A 23,008-nucleotide genomic window follows, 5' to 3' on the forward strand; every position below is an offset into this window, starting at 1 on the left:
AACATCAACCTCACTAGTTATGAATGGCCACCAACAGGTAGCAGCATAACCCTGCAACTTACGGCCATTGCACCAATGTTAGTCTGGAGCTGACAGACCAAGAACCAATGTCAGTGCACATAGTTCGAGGGTGTGGTGAGTCATCAGGGAGCCAGAAAGCAGTATTTCATTACATTCAAGACAGGTTTTTTGGAGGAGCCCCATGGTGGTTCTGAAGCTAACAGAAAAGGAAAACATGGACTTACCAGGGAGGAGGAGAAACGCCAATGATACACACACGCCCTCAAAACCTATGACATGGCAGCAAACACAGCCGCTAAATTCATGAACTTGTGACATATAGACCAGAAGGTAGATTGCAAGCTGACTAGATTTAATGATACTGCCGACAACTTGGGATAAATGAACCTTGGAACAGAGAACCAAGGAAACCAAATCAATAAGGAGTGCATCCACCGAAGCAGAGCAGGTGGTGTGCAGGTAGCGATGAATTGCAGCAACCAAACAGATGATGCATCCCAACCGGACAAACCAAGCAGCATTCATTGAAGGAACTCTCAGTAAGCCATCACATTCTTTGCCAGAAAAGGAGAGGGCTGCAAACTAAGAAACTGCCCATCAGGGCTGAAAGAATAGAATTCATGCCTCCAAGAGAGCAAGAAGCTCCAACAACCGAGAGTGAGGGCCAACAAAAAACGAGCCTTAAGGAATATATCCCAGACTGAAGGGTCAACAGAGAACTGATTGGTGGACAGAAACACCAACACTATCAAGATACCACAATGGTCAAAGAGCAGCATGAGCTGGCCAGAGGGAAATGAAGCATGAGACAACTTGTGAAGCAGCCCCAAAGAGACATCGACAGCACATGCCAACAGGAGTAACTGCGAAAGCTAAATGATAAGAGGCAACAGTAATAGGCATAAGATGCCAATCAACAAACACAACAAAACCACTGGAACAGGAACAGAAGAACTATGACAGGGAGACGGAGGCAAAAAGAGCGCCAGGAAACTTTACACTGTCGCCATGACAAGACACAGGTGGGACACCAAAAATTCAGCCACCTGGGCATTATACAAATGGTCGTAGCTCTGTTAAAAACTTTAGAGACAAAATTGCAGAGAACATCAAACCAGAAAGATATGTCACCTTGCCAATCTGTTGAAAGAAGTGGAGCTGCTGAAAAATTCCTGGGTTCAGACACTGGGTCAGAAGAGCCGGAATTCAAAGCCGAGCCAGCCACCAAGGAGCCAGAAGAATCACCTTGTCTGAGTACATCTACTGAACTGAGGGGAATAAATCCAGGAACGCCCACCTTGACCAGTCTAGCTGTAAGGCATACACTTCCAGATACTCATGATTGGGAAACTGAGTCATATTAGAAAGAAACTGCCAGTTCCATATAGTTGCAGAGAGGTCCACCTTGCAGACGGCTGACTGTCTCGCACAGCCAACGGGAGGACAAGTCATCGCTGGTCTGCTCTGTGGAATAGGACAAGCGAGATAAATCTTCTGTATGAATATTGGACACACCCCACACATGAACTGCATAGAGAATTAAATCCTGAGAAGGCAAAAGCCGGGCTACAAGAGTCCAGCTCCAAGTGGGGAAAAGACCAAAGTGACCTTCCGTGGTTCAGTGAATTAATCATTGGGAAGCAGATGGAATGGAGCTGGAAAACAGAGCCCAGAGGAAGGTGAACCCCCCAAAGGACCTGCTGCAAACTCAAGTACTGTGTGCCCAAAGGAGTGGACCTGATCAACAACTTAGAGGCTTGGTGAGCACTGGTCACAAAACTCCAACCCAGAGCTGAAGTGTCTAAAAACATATCGAGCAACTGGGGAGGATGGCACCACAGAATCGAACTCCCAAAAACTCATAGAGGAAGCTTGTGAAGCAAGAGCTGACGAAGGGCAAGAGGACCCCAAGCCAATGGTTTTGGCAATGGTAGAACTGGAGGAACAAGTTCAACACCCAGAGACAAACCATGCCCAGGGGAACACTATGCAGACAAAGTTCAGGCTCCTGTACAACCACTTGACCAATCACAGAGTCACCTGGGGCCAATTCGATACCAGACAGTGATGCTGCTGCTGCAGGCAGAGTAGAGCTGCAAAAGGTAAGAAGAGATGTTGACCAAAAATTTCAAATCGGGTCCAACCAGATCCTGAATTACAGACTGCCTGGAAGCCCAAACCAGCCAATCATCAAGATAAGCCATGATACAAATCCCCAAAGAAATGCTTCACAGCTCGAAGCAGGACAGGGGAAGGGGGGAGACCAAACACAGGATGAACCACACCAGCAGGGAAGGAGGATGAGGAGCAAACTTAGAACAAGTGGAATACACCAGACCCTCCATCTGTGTCCTTAAACATCCTAGGGGCATCCAATTAGAGTACCAAACCATCTTTCAAACTCACAAATAGCAAGTGGGGGCTCAGAAATTTGACCCACGACAAGCTATGCCACAAACCCGCAAGGAAGTTACCAGGGCTTGAAGAAATGTAATCAAGCAGGACACACAGGCATTAGGGAGGCTAACTGAAAGAACCAACACCAAATACAGCCTACAGAATAAACTTGGCTACGAAGAGTGTCCAAAGGATGGCCCACACTTGAAAAGAAGCGGGACTCACTTCAGCCAGCGACACACGGAGGTCTGTATTCACAAACCTCTCTGAATTAAGAGGGAATACAGAGAACATATACGACACACATAAAATAGATAAAGCATCTAAATTACTGGGACTGTCTCAAAGCTCTTGAAATGTACTCTGTGGAAAGGAAACAAGAAAAGTATCAAATAATATATACATGGAAGGTACTTGAAAGCCAGGTCCCAAATTTGCACAGTAGAATAACAACATACTGGAGCAAAAGGTATAGAAGGAAATGCAGAATAAAACCAGTGAGGAGTAGAGGTGCCATAGGCACAGCCAGAGAGCACTGTCTAAGCATCAGAGGTCCACAGCTGTTCAACACCCTCCCAGCAAGCATTAGAAATATTGCCGGAACAAAGGTGGATGTATATTCAAGAGGCACTTTGACAGGTTCTTGCAAGAAGTGTCGGACCAACCAGGCTGTGGTGGATATGTGGGCCTGCGGGCCGCTCCAAGCAACAGCCTATTGGATCAAATTATCACAAGTCGAGCTTGGCCCCAGACCAGACAGACTCAGGGAGTAGAAGAACTCTCGAAACCCCCTCCTGGTATGCTTCAGACCTCAGCGACAGGAATGACTCAAAATGGGGCAAAGGCCGAGAGCTTCTAGTGGTCCTGCCACCTGTTGGTGGTCAGGCATAACTAGGGAGGTTCAAGCTAGTTTGAGTGAACTGTTTGTAGGGTCATTGGCTGTTTCAGTGCTTTGTTTTCTATGAATCTTGCAGTTGTCCGTATTGCTCCGCTTACATTCTGGATGTTTTCTCAGTGAGAGTGATTGCAAAGGCACACAGGGTAATTGTTACAGAGACCAGGTTCTGGCACTGGTTCCAAGTAGGCCATACATGAGTGCTATGGGTGATTGACTTAGGAGGGGGAACCATCTCAGTGGGATGGTGGTTCCCTGAAGCTATGAGGCATCTCCAAAAAAATCTAAAACAGACAAAACAGCAAGTTTTTTTTGTGTATATGATGTATGCAGGTAGTCAGCTCTGGCATCAGTTTTCGTAACCATGTATGTAATTTGTTATTAGGACCCAGGGGCCAGATTCACGAAGCAGTTACGCAAGTACTTACGAACGTGTAGATCTTTCCTCAATCTTTGATGGCTTTGGTTACATTTATTAAATAGTTTACAGCATGAAAACTTCCCAATCAACTGTTATTGTTATAAACAGCATCCTGGTGCTTCGGAGCTCATTAACTGTTTAATAATTGTAAAAAAAGCCGCCAAAGATTGAGAAAAGATGAACAGGTTCGTAAGTGCTTGCGTAACTGCTTCGTGAATCTGGCCCCAGGTCTTTTGCATGTTGAACCCTGTGTTCGCAGCTTATTTCAGATTTTTCCCATCAATGATGCTTCACAACTGGGGTGGTTCCATCCTCCCTGAAGTTTAGCACCCCTGCCCTAAGGGGTGCAGTGCCTTCATGACATACATAACAGGTGGCAGGGGTCTGCTCTGATGCAGTCTGCACAACTTTTCTAACACATACCTCATCAAAATTTTCATCCCAGGTGTCCTCAGTAATGACAAACTGTACTTTATCACTCATGTAATCTGCCAGGTCTCTGAAATGGAAAATACACAATGATATAATGAAATTATAATCAGCTAATTCAGGAACAAGTACATCAATATTTTACTATTAATACTGTATATAAAGAAGCTAATGGGCTAAAAATATTGTTTACATGTATAAAGTGTATGTTTGCTTTAGCTCAAAATCTAAATGAAATGAGTCAAGAATATCTTTAATAGGATTCGGGTATCAGCTTCCCTGATCTATTTTACTTTTTTGTAAACTTTTAACATCAACCATAATCATAGAATCTCTATTTCCTTAAATCATGCAATGATTAAATCAACAAATTAAAGTCAGTATATCTTATTTTCCCTATATTCTTATTCCAGCCCATCCTCCGGTTTTGGTAGTATTATAGTAACGATGATGACGATGAGTATATATATATATATACTGACCTACAAAGAAATCAGAATATAGAAATCTGAACTACTGAGTTGGATAAACCTGAAAACTATTTTTTTACTTATGTTGCTCTGACAAACTAAACTAACCTATCCTAACCAACTCCATAGGCCTAATACACAATATCTTCTGAGGTCTAATATAGTACATATGTGTGCTATACTAGGCCTAGGAATATTTATGTTTGGGTTTTAGCTTCATTTATTTAAGAGAATTCCTTACTAGTCAGTATACTACTATGTAAAAACTAAGAACGTACACATTCTGACTATTGATAATCATCACAATAGGTATTTTCTAAACAGGAGGATGGGTTGTCTTATTCCTTAAATCAAGCATTGAGCATACAAAAGGCATCTCTTGAGTATTCATTCAGTTACCCCCCTAACTGTAGGGAGTGAAGTTGATGGTGTAAGGTGCAGATGGTGAGGCTGCAGAATGATGCAAGGTGCAGAATATTAACAATCAAGCACAAACATGAGGAAACAAGTTCATGAACCATTTTGCACCAGCCAAAATGGTGCGTGAAGAACAACACGGCCCACAAAGGTCTCCAGCTTGGTCATCAATAAATGTGGTACACAAGTGAAGTCTCCAGCTTGGTCATCAATGAATGTGGTACACAAATGAAGTCTCCAGCTTGGTCATCAATGAATGTGGTACACAAGTGAAGTCTCCAGCTTGGTCATCAATGAATGTGGTACACAAGTGAAGTCTCCAGCTTGGTCATCAATGAATCTGGTACACAAGTGAAAGCTGGGCTGGTGACAGACGGTGACCTGGACCACCACCTGGTGATGGGGAAGGTTGAACACCACCTGGTGATGGGAAGGTTGAACACCACCTGGTGATGGGGAAGGTTGAACACCACCTGGTGATGGGGAAGGTTGAACACCACCTGGTGATGGGGAAGGTTGAACACCACCTGGTGATGGGGAAGGTTGAACACCACCTGGTGATGGGAAGGTTGAACACCACCTGGTGATGGGAAGGTTGAACACCACCTGGTGATGGGGGAGGTTGAACACCACCTGGTGATGGGGAAGGTTGAACACCACCTGGTGATGGGGGAGGTTGAACACCACCTGGTGATGGGGAAGGTTGAACACCACCTGGTGATGGGGAAGGTTGAACACCACCTGGTGATGGGGAAGGTTGAACACCACCTGGTGATGGGGAAGGTTGAACACCACCTGGTGATGGGAAGGTTGAACACCACCTGGTGATGGGGAAGGTTGAACACCACCTGGTGATGGGGAAGGTTGAACACCACCTGGTGATGGGGAAGGTTGAACACCACCTGGTGATGGGGAAGGTTGAACACCACCTGGTGATGGGGAAAGTTGAACACCACCTGGTGATGGGGAAAGTTGAACAAGGGATGTTACTGCTGGCCAATTATCACTTACCATGTTTCCACATATGATCTTTTGTCTGTTTGGTGATGACTTGCTCTACAGTTTGCTTTAGTGTTACAAGGAAGCATAGTAATATTTGATCGCTATGCTTATGTTAAAATACCAGATTCTGGACCTGTATTTGTGGTAGGCCTACAAATGTCATCAGAGGCCTTATTAACTAACTTCTGCCCTTAGTATTAGTACCTTAGCTTAGGGAAACCACCAAGTATACCTAGCAGAAATACAATTAGGCCCAATACAGTAACTACTTCTCTCAGTCTTAAATACTGTCGATGTTATTAAGGAAACAGGGAAAACGTTTGTGTTGTAGGAATCTTACCCATTGAATGCTATAATATAACGTTGCAGCAATTTCTTCTTTTCTTCTGCCATCTTTCCATGTACAAAAAGACACTTGCCCTTGAGGTACTCCCCGATGGTGGGTAGTGGTAGAGCAGAGGTGTCAGGTGGTTTCTAGCCAGAGGAGAGAAATACTGTATTAAGAGATCTGATGCATAATGGAAATAATTATATACTATTATATTACCACAAGGCTATATTTTACATCCTGCTTATACTAAGTACATGCTGTAAAGTCACTAGTCCATTGCCATTGAAAACAAAATTGTTGGAATCTAAAATGGAATAAAAGCTATGATTATTAACTTCTTGAAAATCCTCCGATATGAATTAAAAGATTTATCTATAACACAATCTTGTATGTAGATGTAATACTTAACCCTTTAAGATGCAACATCAATTGATGTCATGCATTTGATAAAGTTATGCAGCGACTAACGTCAATTGATGCTTTCACGTATGGGTTAAGTAAACACAAGTCGGCTGATGCATGGTTGTTGCACTTGATCGATAAAGGTCTCTGGCACTCTAGTGACCATGAATAGTTTTTCACATAGCCATGATAGCAAGTGCATGTCCGTCGAGCTTAGATCACAAAAACGTGTCTCGCCATGATTTTGGATGAAACTTGTGATCATTCGGATATTATTGACTACAACTGGGCTTCACTGCCTTAAGATACAGTATGTGAATAGTATACTAAAAGACAAGAAAATAGTATACTATAAGACAAGAAAACTGATAACATTGGAGACCACTGAGGGCGAGCAACTTTTCCCTTCTCCTGACACCAGAATTATTACAACTAAAATATTTTACATAATTTCCTTATTTTTCTATAAATTTATAACATCAAAATATGCTTAAGTTTTCTAAATAACTTTACTGAATATTTTGTTGGGGTGCCTAACGGATACATATTTTTTTTCATAGCTCAGTACCTTGAGATGGGAATATATTGCATCAGCAAATTCTATACAAGTATATGTTATGTATTCAAAATTGGCACTAGAAACACATCGAGATGCTAGAGGCCCCACTACTGCTATTTTTATGAGTAGAACTGCTTAGGTCAATCTGAAGCATTAAAGGATAATACTGAAACCTCAATATATGCAAAGTGTAGAACTCTAATGTAAGTAGTGGTAGTAGGCATCCATCACTCACATTAATATACATACTCCATACTTTAACAAATGTCTAGTTACATTTAATATTTCTGCTTGGGGAGGAGGAGGGGATTTCACAAAAGCAGAGTTGACACATATTCCATTCTGTTCTAAGAGTATAAAAATATGTACCTCATATACCCATGTATTGCTCCCCAGTAAAGTTCTAGATAATAAAATTGATTACAATATGCCACATTCACATTAATGTTGAACCAATGGTGATAACTGCCAGTAGTGGACAAGTAACCATGATCCAAACCATGCTTCACCAATGTAACAATACACAGGTCTTGTATTTACATTGGTATCCTCTTTCAATGTAACTTTCCTTACCCTTTCCATTATTTGCTGACTGATTCTCATGGGGGAACTGGTTGTATTTTATTTTCTATTCATTTCTCACAGAATAAACTTTAACCAATGCTTTATTGGGAGTGAAGGCAGACTAAACTGGGAAATTCTATGGTTAGTTATGAGAGTTGAGCTGCTGGACTATCTAAATAAACAACATGTAATTGAATATGTATATGATGCAGGCTTATTCAATGGTATTAATTTTTTTCCACTGAACACACAGAGCAAATATATTATGTCCAAAATGCTACAAGGGAAAGTTCAAAATTGACTGCCGCTTCCAATACTTACCAGATATTTGATGTTTTCTTCGTCCACATCCGTGTCATCATCATACACCTCATCATCACTGCTCACTGCTGTGCCATTTGATTTTGTTGCATTTTCATCTACTTTAACTATCTTAGATTTCTTTGCCTGGCTCAGAGGAACTTCTTTGTCTTTCCTTTCATTTAATTTTGGAGTCGATTTATTATTTTTTTCTTTCACTTTTGCATCAGTATCAGATCTTGTACTGTTTGAGGAGTTGGTCTTCCTGCTAGTCAGCTCATCTTCAGTTTTTTTCTGTCTTGCAAGAACTCTATTAAATATAATAGCATGATTATCTAGTTTATCTACATTGCTTACAAAATCTGAAGTTACAGATTTAACTTCAACAAATGTAACATGTTGCCAGGATAATATTCTCTCAAAACCTATAAGACCTAAGTTTATGAAATTATGCAGGAGGGAGGACCAGCTACTGAGCCTTACACAGAGCAAACTGATCCCCGGACCCAGCACACGACGGGTAGACTGCTTGGGGGGTCAATGACTTCAACACCAGAGATGCAGAGATATTCATTCCTCCCAGTGAGGGATGAACAAACACTCCTCTGTCCTATCCCAAATCCTTTTCCTAATGTTCCACAAAGGTGCTATAATGGCTTCGTGCTTTCTCCTGATAATGACCTTACCTCACCCAACCCAATTGTGGTAGGAAGTGGAAAGCCCCACGGAGAGTATGGCTCTGCCAGACATACCCCCTAGGAAGACACCAGGTACACACAACCCAGGTACTGCAGCCAGTTAGCTTATTCTCCACAATACATGTCTTCTCAGAATACGATCTACAAGTCATTTTATATTAAGATCCCAAATACTGCTCAGTGCTCCACATAATTAGTGGCTTCACACAAAAAATAAAAATACTGTACTACTAAGTAATCACTGTACACATATCTTCTACATTTAAAAAACAAACAAATTACTATTGTAATCGTAGGTTGTCTGACTTGCGGTAGGTGTGCTAACCTCTACACTACAGGGTGTCCCAGGTGTGGTACTATGGCAACCCATTGGGTCCCATACCATCCTCAGAATCTTAAGTAATATTTTAACCCCAATTAAGTAGCTGCAAACAAATTTGTGACTTGCCTTTCAATCTCATCATCGGTATCTTCATTGTCACTTGTGTCGATGTCGTCATTGTAGTCATTTTCATCCTGTACTGAAATTTCAATATGAAAAAATTATAAACTTGAAAATTAAAATACACATTTTTTTTTTTTTACACAACTTCCAACTACTTTTAGCAGATGTAGAGGTTTTCTTTCCTATAGTTCATGTTAAGCCTTTCCCCCATTAGTTTTCCCTTCATCTGGTAAAGCCAGATGAGGCTAGACTTCCTGATCATCAGGTTTCTCTCCTCATTAATCATAAATCTATCTTTTTCATCTCAACCCAGTTGGTTGTCAGGTTTTTCCAAACACTATTTATTACCCATGATGCATCTTTCTAGGTGTCTACCCCTATAGCATCCTACAATTAAGGAGGCTATATTCACCTGAAACAAAAAATTAACACATAACCCTTTAAATCTGACAATAAAAAACAAATAATGTTTTTTTTAAATAACCTTGGGCCAGATTCACAAAAGCACTTACGCAAACACTTACGAACCTGTACATCTTTACTCAATCTTTGGCGGCTTTGTTTACAATTATTAAACAGTTAATGGGCTCTGAAGCACCAGGAGGCTGTTTATAACAATAACAACAGTTGAATGGAAAGTTTTCAGGCTTGTAAACTGTTTAATAAATGTAACCAAAGCTGTCAAATTTTGAGGAAAGATGTACACGTTCGTAAGTGCTTGCGTAAGTGCTTTCGTGAATCTGGCCCCTTGCACTGAATCATGGAAAATTTAACTATAATACCTATTCTATCAGGTTTCAATTAGATACCTTTTTTACTTGAAAGTTTTTGGAGTATAGTACAGGACTATATTTAAAGAGCTTATTCCACTTTTTTTAGTTTTGTTACATAAGGTTTTTACTGACACCAATGTCCAGAGATGGGCAGCTTTACCCTGAGGAGAAATAACTAGTACATCAAAAGACTGCTGGAAAGAGAAGTTCAGTGGGTGTGTGGAGATGCAAAAAGGTTCTTCTTGATTTTTTTTTTAACCTACCACCCTTATGTATAACAGCTCATGTTGAAAATTATAGGACAATAATAATGATATAAACCTGAGACAGAGGCTGATGCAGGTGGGTCAGTTGCTGGTTTGGAATCTTTGGGAAGTAACTCTAATGCCCAAATCTCATCTTCACTCTCAGTCTGGTCATGTCCCTTTTCCAGTGCATATCTATTTACAGTATATAGAAGACACCATTTGGTAATTCAAGTATTTAACTAGCTGTTGGTATAGTCTTAAAGATAAGTATATAGTACAAAATATATCATAGACACATATAGTTAATAAACATTCAAATCAAACAGTAGGGAAGTCACTAAAGCAGCAAGACAAAACCATGACAAATACAGTTACCTTTTACAAGGATATCTGATCTTGTTCTTGTGGCAGTCACTGATCCATTTGGCACTGACAATTCTCCCTCGACCTTTCACTTGCTGGTATTTTGGAGTATTTATAAAGGCACAACTGCAGGGTGGTAAGAAATAGTGCATTAAATATTTAAACTACTGACAATATATCATCATTAACAACACTGTGGAAGTTGTACTGCACTTGAACACAATCGCAGTCCTGTGGAAAACTAAAGGCACTCTAAAGAAGAACATCTGACTAGTGTTAGATGCACTGGATTACGTGTCCTAATAAATGAGATAATCTGGAGAATTATTATTTGTAATGTTAATACAGTGCAACCTTGATTTGTTGCAGCGAGGGATTTCATGCTACCAGCGATGCCTCCAGGATGCATTTCCCACACTTATGGGTCAATTTCACTTGGTAAAATTTTCATTTCAACCTATAGTAGACAACTATCAAATGAACATGTCTGAAAAAATGTAACCACATCCAGTTTATTTCTCATGTCCCCAGCCACAAAACTGATTTTCAAAACATAGCAGGGCTATGCTGGAGTGAACAAAACATAGCAGGGCTATGCTGGAGTGAACAAAACATAGCAGGGCTATGCTGGAGTGAACAAAACATAGCAGGGCTATGCTGGAGTGAACAAAACATAGCAGGGCTATGCTGGAGTGAACAAAACATAGCAGGGCTATGCTGGAGTGAACAAAACATAGCAGGGCTATGCTGGAGTGAACAAAACATAGCAGGGCTATGCTGGAGTGAACAAAACATAGCAGGGCTATGCTGGAGTGAACAAAACATAGCAGGGCTATGCTGGAGTGAACAAAACATAGCAGGGCTATGCTGGAGTGAACAAAACATAGCAGGGCTATGCTGGAGTGAACAAAACATAGCAGGGCTATGCTGGAGTGAACAAAACATAGCAGGGCTATGCTGGAGTGAACAAAACATAGCAGGGCTATGCTGGAGTGAACAAAACATAGCAGGGCTATGCTGGAGTGAACAAAACATAGCAGGGCTATGCTGGAGTGAACAAAACATAGCAGGGCTATGCTGGAGTGAACAAAACATAGCAGGGCTATGCTGGAGTGAACAAAACATAGCAGGGCTATGCTGGAGTGAACAAAACATAGCAGGGCTATGCTGGAGTGAACAAAACATAGCAGGGCTATGCTGGAGTGAACAAAAACCTTGCAAGCTCATAATGAAAACAACCATAGAATTTGGTTTTAAATATCCTCAATAGCTTTTCTAATAATGTTGAGAACATCTATAAAAATCCTCAAAAATGTGATTGGAACCGTATTAAGAGAATTACCATTTGTACTTGATATTTCCCATGCTCTATGGGCCGATTTTAATGAACAAATTATAATTTCAACCTGTCATATAAAGGGCAACAACCAAGAGAACCTGTATGTAAAGAGACTTGACCATATCTAGCAAATTTCCCACACTCAGACCTCGAAATCCCATTTTCAAAGCAAAAAGGGCCCATATTTTACTGAACAAAAACCTCTGCAACTGGAAATAAAATAGAACCATAGAATTTGGTTTTAAATATACTCAGAGGGTTTTCCAAGGCCCTAATGTTGCCTTTCAGGCAGCATGTTGCAATGTTGCCTCCATCTGTGAACTCGGTCCTAACATCCTCAGCAAATCCACACATTCTATGTTTCATAGAGAATCAATCAAGTAAATCTGGAATGGAAAGTGCCCATTCCGTGGATCAAAGAAGGTATGTTCCAAGTGGAGATTCGCCAAATCAAGGTTCCACTGTAAATGTAACAAAATCTCCAACAAAGATAAATGTTTTAATATACTGCACAAATCTAATTTTTGTATATGACTTTGAATCAAAATATGCAAAAGTATGTTCCATTGTTTACACTAATAAAACTAGTTTACATTAATTATACCCCCCTAAAAAAACAGCAAACAATGGATGAACAGGCAACTGGTAATTTGTCCAAGTGAAGGTATTTCTGAAATTGGTCAATTTATTACAGCTTCTTGATGTTCTTAGTGTTGTCCTGTGGCAGAAGCTTACTATTCAGCATCCCCCCAAATATATATATATATTTTTTTATATATACAAGAGTTCTTACATTCTTGTACAGCCACTAGCATGCATAGCATTTTGGGCAAGTCCTTGATCTTATGTTCCCTGGAATACGACTCGCCAAATCGTTTAATAACCAGGTATCTATTTTACTGTTGGGTTAAACAGAGGCTACAGTTAAGGATTGGCGCCCAGTAAATTCTCCCCGGCCAGGATACGAACCCAGGACAAAACGCTCGTGAGACGCCTGGCAAGCGTCTTACCACTACCCCACAGAGACTACTTTATATCTTTCCTTGGCCTGCATTATATAACATCTTTTCCCATAATTCATAAGTTGAACATAATCTGGTTTCACTTTTCCTGCATTCCTTTACATGGCATTTATCCCAATTAAATTCCATTTCCAATGAAACAATACATGGCAAATGGAATTGAATGTAGATAAATATAAATATTGGAGTGAGAAAAGCCAGGCCACTTAACATTCACCCTAAGGAAAGGTGTAACATCTTCACCATATGGAAGACGTTACAGAGGTCGCCAAGTAGAGACTTGGGGTGATCCTGGAGAGTAACCTGTTGCCAGAGGACCACAAGAGAATCATGGCAAAGGTGTACAAATGCCTGCAGAAGCTTAACCACTGCTGTGCAACATCAACAAAGAATCTAGTACAAAATTACTGTACAAGGACACAAGAATTATCCATGAATGTGTAAAACAATATAGTAAACAGTATACATATAATACATAACATTTACCTGGGCACTAGGAGACTCAAATCACCGACCCCAAGTGCGGGAGACAGAAGCTCTATCCACTATACTATGGATAGCCTTAATAAGGAAGGATTCTAGAAGCAACTAGCCACTGCCCAGCTGGAAGTTTAATAAAATTTTATGGAAATTTTACATGAGGTGAGTGTGAATCACTAATTCCTCTGTGTCTTAGTGGGAGCCAAGGAAGGCTTAAAACTCCACCTGGGCAGAGGTTAGCTGTTTCTGGAATCCTTCCATATTAAGGCTGTCCATAAGTATAGTGGAAACAAGTTTTGTCTCTTGCTTGTGGAGTCAAGTGGTTCGAGTCTCTTGGTGCCCAGGTGAACGAAATGTTCATTATCTACAGTAGTGTGGGTGACAATTTATAGAATACACAAGAACAGCATAGGCCACATGAATGAATGAACAGTAATTCAGTGTATAAACAAGTCTACTTTTGTTCCAGCCTATCAAACTTGTAACCAAATACTATGGAATAAGGCAGGTGTTGTTGAGGCTCAAGGACCAAGTCTTGGATGAGACACTGCCATCTCTTGGTGGTTATGGGTACTAGGTTGCTGAGTAGACTTCGGAGGCCTCATTTATCCCAAGAATATGGTCCCCCATGACTAACTACTGACATTCACTAAAAGATAACCTATAAACATTTTCTAACTCCAATGTACCTATCCTGATCCTTTCCATGTGAAATATAGTTATATTAGTTTGTAGCATTCTCCTGATAATCCCCTTCCCTTCCAATGTACTGTACGTATTTACTGCTAGGTGAACAGAACCATCAGGTGCCCCTGTTCACAAGAAATGTACCCAACTGTTTCTGTCCTTCCTGGGAATTAAATCTAGGACCCTTGGTTATGAGCCAATGGCGTATACCACTACGCTACAGTACACATACTAGTATTTTGAATTTATATGGAATGGACCTTATGTCAGTCATTCTGGGCTGAATTAAGCTCATCTCCAGTGACCATAAGCATCTTTTATTACCATACAGGAGATGTTTAAATAGTTCCTTGTGGCAATAATGCAAAAATGATCACCAGTCAGACTGACGTGATCCTTACCTAAAGGACTTTGTAGATCTTACTTTTAGAGCACAAAATGTAAATAGCAAAGAAAACTCACACTGTCAGTGCTGGATATTTAAACATATTGAGTTACTGTATCTGGAAAGTTTTGTGTACGGGAGACAAAATGGAAATGAAACTCACATTAAGTGGGTGCACTTTGGTTCCCAGTCACCTTTGTACTTGGCTCCCATATCTAGCATCATGTCTCGTAGCTGAGATCGTTGGGGGTTCTGATAGCCACTCATGACAAATATGACATCATCCATGAGTGATGAAAAAGGCTTAGATTTCCTATTGACAGCAGATGAGGCAGATGCAGAAGGTTTGGATGAAGATGCTTTACCATTCTTCGTTTCTGTCTTGTTATTTGCATTTTTGTTTCTATTTTCTTTTACCTCTTTCTCAACAGTTTCAAATGACCTATGTTTCACTTCCTTTTTGCCGTTTTTACGCTTATCCGATTCATGTCTGTCTTTATCTCTGACATTAATCTGATCTTTCTTGTGGGAGCTAGAAACTGAGGGAGGATGAGCTGGTTTGGATCCAGTTGGGGTCTTCACTGGATCTTGATCTGTAAACAGTAATAAAACTAGATATGATTTAATTAATTCAGAAAGGGAAGGTATTTATCAGCAGAAAGAGTCAAGCCATTACGACTATAGAGCACTTGGAATGGATCAGGATAAAGATGTGGGATGGGACGGGGAGGAAGGGGGAGGAAGAAATGGTGCTCAACTACTTGGATGATTGGGAACTGAATGCCGACCTGCATGATGCAAGACCATCGCTGTGTTGTCCACCCCAGGTGGTTGGGATAGAGTCGCTAGACAGACAATCATATCTCAGGATATAAACAAGAATGTAGTATAATTAGCAGAGGGTGGTAAAAGGATTTATGGGTGTAATTACCCAAGTGTAGTTACAGGATGAGAGCTATACTCGTAGTGTCCCATCTTCCCAGCACTCTGTCATATAATGCTTTCAAACTACTGACGGTCTTAGCCTCCACCACCTTCTCACCTAACTTGTTCTAACTGTCTACAACTGTTTGTGAAAGTGAATTTCCTATATTTCTTCAGCAGCTTTGTTTTGTTAGTTTAAATCTATGACCTCTTGTATTTTAAGTACCAGGTGTCAGGAATTCTTCTCTATCAATTTTGTCGATTCCAGTTACTATTTTGTATGTAGTGATCATATCGCTTCTTTTTCTTCTATCTTCTAGGTTTGGCATATTTAATGCCTCTAACCTCTCTTTGTAGCTCTTGTCCTTCAGTTCTGGGAGCTATTTATTTGCATGTCTTTGCACCTTTTCCAGATTGTTGATGTGTTTCTTAAGATATGGACACCATACAACTGCTGCATATTCCAGCTTTGGTCTTACAAAGGTCATGAACAATTTCTTTAGTATTTCACCATCCATGTATGTATTTAAAAGCAATTCTGAAATTGGAAAGCATAGCATAAGTTCCTCACACAATGTTCTGAGGAGCCTACGTGGTGCTCAGGTATCACCTGAGAACTATATTTACATGGTTCTCAGGCAATAGAAAACTATCTCAAACCACCCTTAGATTTCTTTCTTTATCAGAATTTTTTTAAAGCTTTTTCACATAATTTGCAAGTTGTGTGTGGTCTACTTTCTGCTATTTCACATTCCATAACAAGTGGTGCTCCATACACTTATTTTGTTCAGGTCTTCTTGAAGGGCATGACAATCTTCTAAGTTTCTTATCTTCCCTAATATCTTAGCATCATCAGCAAGCATGTTCATATAATTCTGTATTTCTTATGGCAGGTTGTTTATGTAGAAAATGAACATTACCAGTGCCAGAACTGAACCCTGTGGGACTCCACTCGTGACATTTCTCCAGTCCGATACATTGCCTCTGATTACTGCCCTCATTTTGCTGTCAGTTAGAATGTATGGCATTTTTAGGGTAAAGTTGGCCGAGTGATCCACAGAGACTAAAGCTGTTGGTAACCTAGTACCGTCAAAGGAGGATCCCCCAAAAAGACCAAGGAGACATAACTCCACTCAAAAGCCAGGGAACATCAAAAGTCACCAATTCTCATGTAAAAACATGGAACTCTTCCTTCCCAGGATGAAATCAAGACCTCATTCATCAGCCCAGTAGTGGCAGTGGACTCAAACTCAAAAGAACCTGGGTCCAGTTTAACTACATATTCAGTCTTGCAGCAAGAAGGAAACTATCAGGAGAAAGTGCCAAGCCACCATGACTATATAGCTCTCAAGTTAAGGAATCAGGGTGGGGATTTGGTATGGGATGGAGGAAAGGAATGGTGCCCAACCACTTGGATGGTTGGGAAATAAACACCGACCTGCAAGAAGCGAGACCGTCGCTCTAGCGTCCAGCCCAAGTGGGTGGGCAGCTGGGTGATCTGGGCTGCCACCTGGTTGCAGCTGATGACCCAACACACAGAGGAACATGGGAGAACACCTTTAAGAAGCCTGTAAACGGGTTGGCCCACTCAAACTAATAAACGGGCAGGATAACCTGGTACGTGCCCTGCGCTTCAGCCACAGGACCAGGTCCCAAAGCCACTGTATCAGTCTCAACCAGTACAAGTGACAGGAGGGCCATGAACCTGGAACACCTGAATGCCAAAGTCAGTACTGAAGCTGGGAACCTGAATGAGTATAAAAAATGTAGGCACAGACCTGTTCCAAGGCCAACAAAATAAACCCTCCCATAGCATACTACAACTGAAAGTACCAGGCATTTGGCAGAAAATGAACTGCTGCTTGGCATGCTAATGACCAAGAGGATGGCAGGGCCAACTAAAAGGACCAAGATTTCCCACATATCACATACCCACTTGTGAAAAGGACCCAGGTACCCAAGAAGTACAGGGGGAGATCATCAATAAAGTGGACACTGAAATAAAACCCTTAGCAGAACATCCCAGAAAATGACAAGCAACAGGAAAAAAGGGCACTAGCAGAATGCTGGATGCCCACTAGCAACAAGCTACCCCTGTGGGCTGACATCCAAGAACAATCACCCCTAGACTCGAGGAGTTCCACGAAAGGAAAAGTGGATAGATAAATGGATGGGAAAGTCGGATCTTCCCAAGTAAAAAGGACCATTCAATACACAATTGGTAGGCTAAAACCTGGTGGTACAAACTGGCAATAAGGGAGCCGGTCGGCCGAGCAGACAGCACACTGGACTTGTGATCCTGTGGTCCTGGGTTCGATCCCAGGCGCTGGCGAGAAACAATGGGCAGAGTTTCTTTCACCCTATGCCCCTGTTACCTAGCAGTAAAATAGGTACCTGGGTGTTAGTCAGCTGTCACGGGCTGCTTCCTGGGGGTGGAGGCCTGGTCGAGGACCGGGCCGCGGGGACACTAAAGCCCCGAAATCATCTCAAGATAACCTCAAGATAAGGAAAAACCACAGGGTAAATCCCTGCTGGACATCCAAAAGTTGAAAACTGTATGTGTGGCAAGTACTGTATCTGCTTAACCTACAGTCAGGAAGGCTGAACCCTAACAAGGTAACTGCCAGGGAACAGGAATGGCCCATGGAACAAAAACCTGTTACACATGAGAAGCTGGGGCAGAACAGGGTGAGGGAGGCATTGTAACAAAAACCAGAAGTGACCTATCAATAGTACAGGGTACACAACAAACCTCTGTAGCAGGCAGACACCCATGCCCAAGAGTTCAGCATTATGAGAAATGGGCAGGCTAGCTTATGAGACAAGATAACATACAAGAAGTAAACAGAGAGCAATCACACTAACGTGACGTATCAATGAGAAAATCCGTAGGAGCCGTGAATGGATGCATGGGCTGGGGATTGTGTGAAAATCCTGGTCTGGCTTCAGTGGAAACCTCAGGAAACCTTCACGAGTTCAGTAGAACTCCAGGTTGCAATCCTTTTGACCATGTCGCGGCCTAGTTGACTAGGGCATGTGCACGAGAACACCCACCGCACAGCTTCGAATCCTCATCACAGCTCCTACGACTTTTCTCATATAAGAAGTAAATTTGTGTACAGTATGTAAATCAGAATCATTTATACAAGAAAAGACAAGATACAAGACATTAATTGATGTATGTGAATCAATTTATCTACTAAAAATAATTCAGGTTTTCATTAAATACAAATGCTTGCAATGTATTCAAATACTGAACCAATACATGATGTACACAATATTTTAACACCATCTAATTCTACCTGGAACTGCTTTTTTCTTGAGCTGATAGAATCCTACATCTGGTGGTGGATCCTCAGCTTTCCTCTTTTGCATGCCTGGTGATGAGCCCGAGGCTGCTGCTGCTGATGATGCTGCTCTGATAGCTGCTGCACCTGTACAATGGAAAATAAAATAATATAAATAAATAAAATTAAAAGAATACAAAATTTGGGATCAAGTTTATGAAACCCCATTTCTCTGAGCAGTTCCTCAGATGCTTCCCAAGCCACATACCCATGCCTACTTGAGTCACTGATAATCACAGAAGGTTCAAGTACCTTTTCAATTGTCTTGCCCCCTCAACTGGAGAAAAAGTGGTGACAAAATTTTATCCACCATCAAGATGACTTGCTATCATTGCTACAGTATTGCTATCCACCAGAGATGGCTTGCTATCATAAAAAAAGTACAAACAAATTCAACCATTTCTTCAATAAGTAACTAAAACTCAAGGAACCAGTTAAATACTGTATCTGCACACTATATAAAGCTTGTTTCCCAGCAACACTACCCACCACCAGATAGGAACACATTCACCCCCTGTCTAGGTTGAAGACACCGACAAGCCACACTTGTTGCATACTGGTATACTTCCAGTCAAAATTGGCAAGATGAGAGGGAGGAGAAGGGAATTCTCAGAAGAAAGTGCCAAGCCATTAGGACTATATAGCGACAGGGAGCAACTGATGGGCCATTCAGAAATGGGGATTTAATTTATAGTAAGGCACCCTCGGTCGGTTCCCAAGCCAGCTCTCCACAGAGTAACAACTTCTAAATAACATACCACAGAAATTTATTGGAATGTAATTGTAGAAGCAGGAGACCCCAGGGAACCCACAGCAAGCCAAAGAAGCCACCACAAAAGCATACACAGTGCTGGAATCAGTGACACAAAATGAAGGGGAACAAATAAATGATCAACAAATCTCTATCAGCCTTCTATATTATGGCAATATAACTGCTCTAAAAACTCCAAAAGTGAAGGGCAACAGAGAGGATAGAAAATTCCACCTATGTTCAACAGCTAATCCCTGGGCAGATTATCTAGATGAGGGCAACATGAGAGGAGATCAAGGAACTAAGGATGAATCGGCCACCATTAAACTACGAACAGGATCCTACCCACAAACTTCTCTAAATTTTAACAATGCAGGAAGTGAGATAAATGATCTCTCAGATTCTTATACAGACGCAGAATTTCCAACTAGTACACTTTTGCCGACGAGCAGGAAGCTAGTACCTACTGAAAATAATTTCCTTGACTGAGACAGTGAACCACAGGCAAAGTATCAAAATGTAGCCGAATCATAGCATGCCCCCCAAGACCAAAGACACTGGAGAGTCATCTTCACCACCCTTATTTCTCTTACATTAATGTGTGTGCCCCTCAACCGCGGAGACTAATGCCCCTGGTTCTGTCAGATGAAAGTTGGAGACTAACTGCCAACCCAAATTGGATGTATCAGTGACCATCTACAAAGATGGAGGTAGGGGCTGCCACACAACTGTAACCCCAAAAAGCCTGAAGCCAGACGTACAAAAGCAAGAGACTTCAAAGTGGTAATGCAGTTATCATCACAGCTTGGTTTTAGTTTTCACAACCTGGTTTTTATGCTAATTACATATAGTTATAGGTCATCTATATGGATATAATGGAGTTAATTTAGACCCATGAATAAAATATGCAATGTTTTTTAATGACTTACTACAAGAGGTTATCTTGTACCACCAGCAAGGCAATTATTGTCGTTCACAATTTGAGGTTTGCCACCAGTGTCGGAATCTATTTCTAGATATCATTACCAGGCACAATAGCAGTAAAGGCGGGGTTACAAGATTTTTCCTTTGAGCTGCACCAGAAATATATTTACATGCAAAATAGGGTACATAATACATTGTAGGCTTTTATACAGTGCTAAGTCACTGCAATTAAAAACTAACCTGATATGGGGGATGAAGGTTCTTTATCTTTCCTTCTAGCAAATGCTGACCCAATTGAAATAGGGTCATTGTCACCATCCTCTCTGAGAGTGAAACTTCCAAGCTTAGTAATCTTAGCTGGTGGTGATGATGATGATGAATCCTGAAATTTTACATAAAAAGTTAGATCCCAAAAGACACCTAGTAAATATATAATAATAGACTCATAACATTCAAATATACAGTATAATGAAATGTCTCCGTTTAGCAAGTCTTTCAGAAGCTTTCAAACCTTACATCAGGCTCTTATGCCCGAGTGCCTACCAGGAACCAAGACCAATATCTAGCCCCCAAGTAGAGGTAAGGGAAGCCTGGTATCTCTGATAACCACAGTACAGAAGAAAAACTATCAGAAAGAAAGAGCACTCCAAAATAAGCAAATGGTATCCCTACCATCAAACCTAATATTATCAACCCTAACCCTAGAGGTATGTAAAAAGACTCTCTAGCCAAGATGCTAGTTGGTAAGCGTATCACGCCGATGGCAGCCCCTTTCAGCCAACCTAGTCATTCATTCACTGCTCTATGTTCACCTTTGAACACCATGGGCAGAAGGGCCTGTGTGGAAATGAGAGGCTACTCAGCAATCTACCAGAAAGAGGCTGGCACATTGAATGCTGGATTTCTAGGTGGGAACCCTCAATAGTTTCTCAAACTATCTCACCAAAAAGCAAGAAAAACAGCTGATAACTAAAGATATTAGTGAATTAGCTTGGGGAAGTACTGTACTTCCCCAAGGGGGGGGGGTCTCTCCAGAAATTCAGTGTTGACTGTAATGAACCACCTCTTTCTGGCGAGTCCTTCACTAGTTCTCCATTCTCATCCTGGCCCATCTTCACATAGTGTTTGAAGGTTATGCATTGAGCATGTGTTGCTGGGTTGCTGTCAGGGGGCCCCCTTGATAACTTGGTTGCCATCTGGTAGAACAAGTACGTTGCCAACTAACAGGTCATCTTAGCTAACAAGCGTTCATGTATTTCTGGTGAGGGGATGCAAATGTTGTCAATGAAGTTGCTTGTTTTGCAGTACTCTTCTGTTCTGATGGATTATCTTTTTGTACTGTGATCAGGTATATCAAGTCTTTCCTTTGCCTCTATTGAGGGAAGCCAGATTCTGGTCTCTGGGAGGAGTTCATGAGTTTAAGTGCCTGATGTGGTACCTAATGTTTTGAGGCTTCCAGGTGGATAGCTGGGCAGGTACTGAGAGAGCTCTCCCAGAAATAATATTTTCCTTGTGCCCATGACAACTATGACAAATCTGATCTAATAGCTGTATTGTAGTACATAATACACAAAAAATTAATGGAATAAATGATTATAAGTATATTTGAAAATTACATCTAGATTAATTCTAGTAACAGTGTTTCAAATTAAGTATAACTATAAATGTATTTATGAATAAAAATCGTAAGAATTCAATATACTAAGTACTGTAGAACCAAACATGTCAGAGCTATAAATAACAGACAAATAATTACAATGTATCACAAAGCTACCACTGAAGTTAATTAAGTATTAATTTGTTCATAAATAAATTCAATTACTGTATGAACATAAATAACATGCTATAGAGTGATAATCTAATATATATTTATACTTACAGAACCTGGAGATCTAACTGTTATGAAGGATAAACCATACTGTAACTGCTTGTTAAATGGCTGTGTGCATATAATTTTTAACCGATCCCATTTTTGTCCTGCAACATTTTTATTGAGTCTGTCAGGGCCAAACATTCGGACACGATTCATGTCGCTGGAATTTCTCGACTCGATGGGAGACATGAAGGATGAGGCAACAAGCAGCACCTGCAATGAGAGGAAAGAATAAGTGAAAATTAAAATAATTTTTCTAAGCATTACAATACATTTTGGAGTTCTCCAAGTGTCTTTCCACCTCCCACTCCCACTTTCTCTAGATATAATACAAGTGGGAGAGACCATCAACAGTAATGTTCAAGACCATGAAAATATGGACTGCATCAAGGACTGAACCCAGAGAACCAAGAAGCAAAGCTATTCTCAAAGTACATACAGTACCACAATAGGAAGGAGAACATGTAACCCCTCCTGTGCTTAGACAATGAACTGCTGGGATGCAATCTACACACCACACTAGCACTAGGGAAAGAAAGAC

At 41.0% G+C, this 23,008-nt stretch overlaps 1 protein-coding gene across 1 annotated transcript in view; it reads right to left on the reverse strand.

Moving 5' to 3' along the window:
* Positions 1–23,008, reverse strand: part of LOC123766464 (DNA repair protein XRCC1) — a 35,388-nt gene that overhangs the window by 5,752 nt on the left and 6,628 nt on the right. Inside the window, exons 3-12 of the mRNA XM_045755582.2 lie at positions 22,474–22,680; positions 20,835–20,976; positions 18,875–19,006; positions 14,812–15,241; positions 10,748–10,861; positions 10,446–10,564; positions 9,355–9,427; positions 8,230–8,518; positions 6,393–6,526; positions 4,158–4,233 (exon numbers count right to left, since the gene is read on the reverse strand). Of these exons, the coding sequence (XP_045611538.2) occupies positions 4,158–4,233; positions 6,393–6,526; positions 8,230–8,518; positions 9,355–9,427; positions 10,446–10,564; positions 10,748–10,861; positions 14,812–15,241; positions 18,875–19,006; positions 20,835–20,976; positions 22,474–22,680 (1,716 nt within the window). The remainder of the gene's footprint in view (positions 1–4,157; positions 4,234–6,392; positions 6,527–8,229; positions 8,519–9,354; positions 9,428–10,445; positions 10,565–10,747; positions 10,862–14,811; positions 15,242–18,874; positions 19,007–20,834; positions 20,977–22,473; positions 22,681–23,008) is intronic.

Source organism: Procambarus clarkii, chromosome 62 (genome assembly GCF_040958095.1).
Source record: "Procambarus clarkii isolate CNS0578487 chromosome 62, FALCON_Pclarkii_2.0, whole genome shotgun sequence".
Taxonomy (NCBI): Eukaryota; Metazoa; Arthropoda; class Malacostraca; order Decapoda; family Cambaridae; genus Procambarus; species Procambarus clarkii.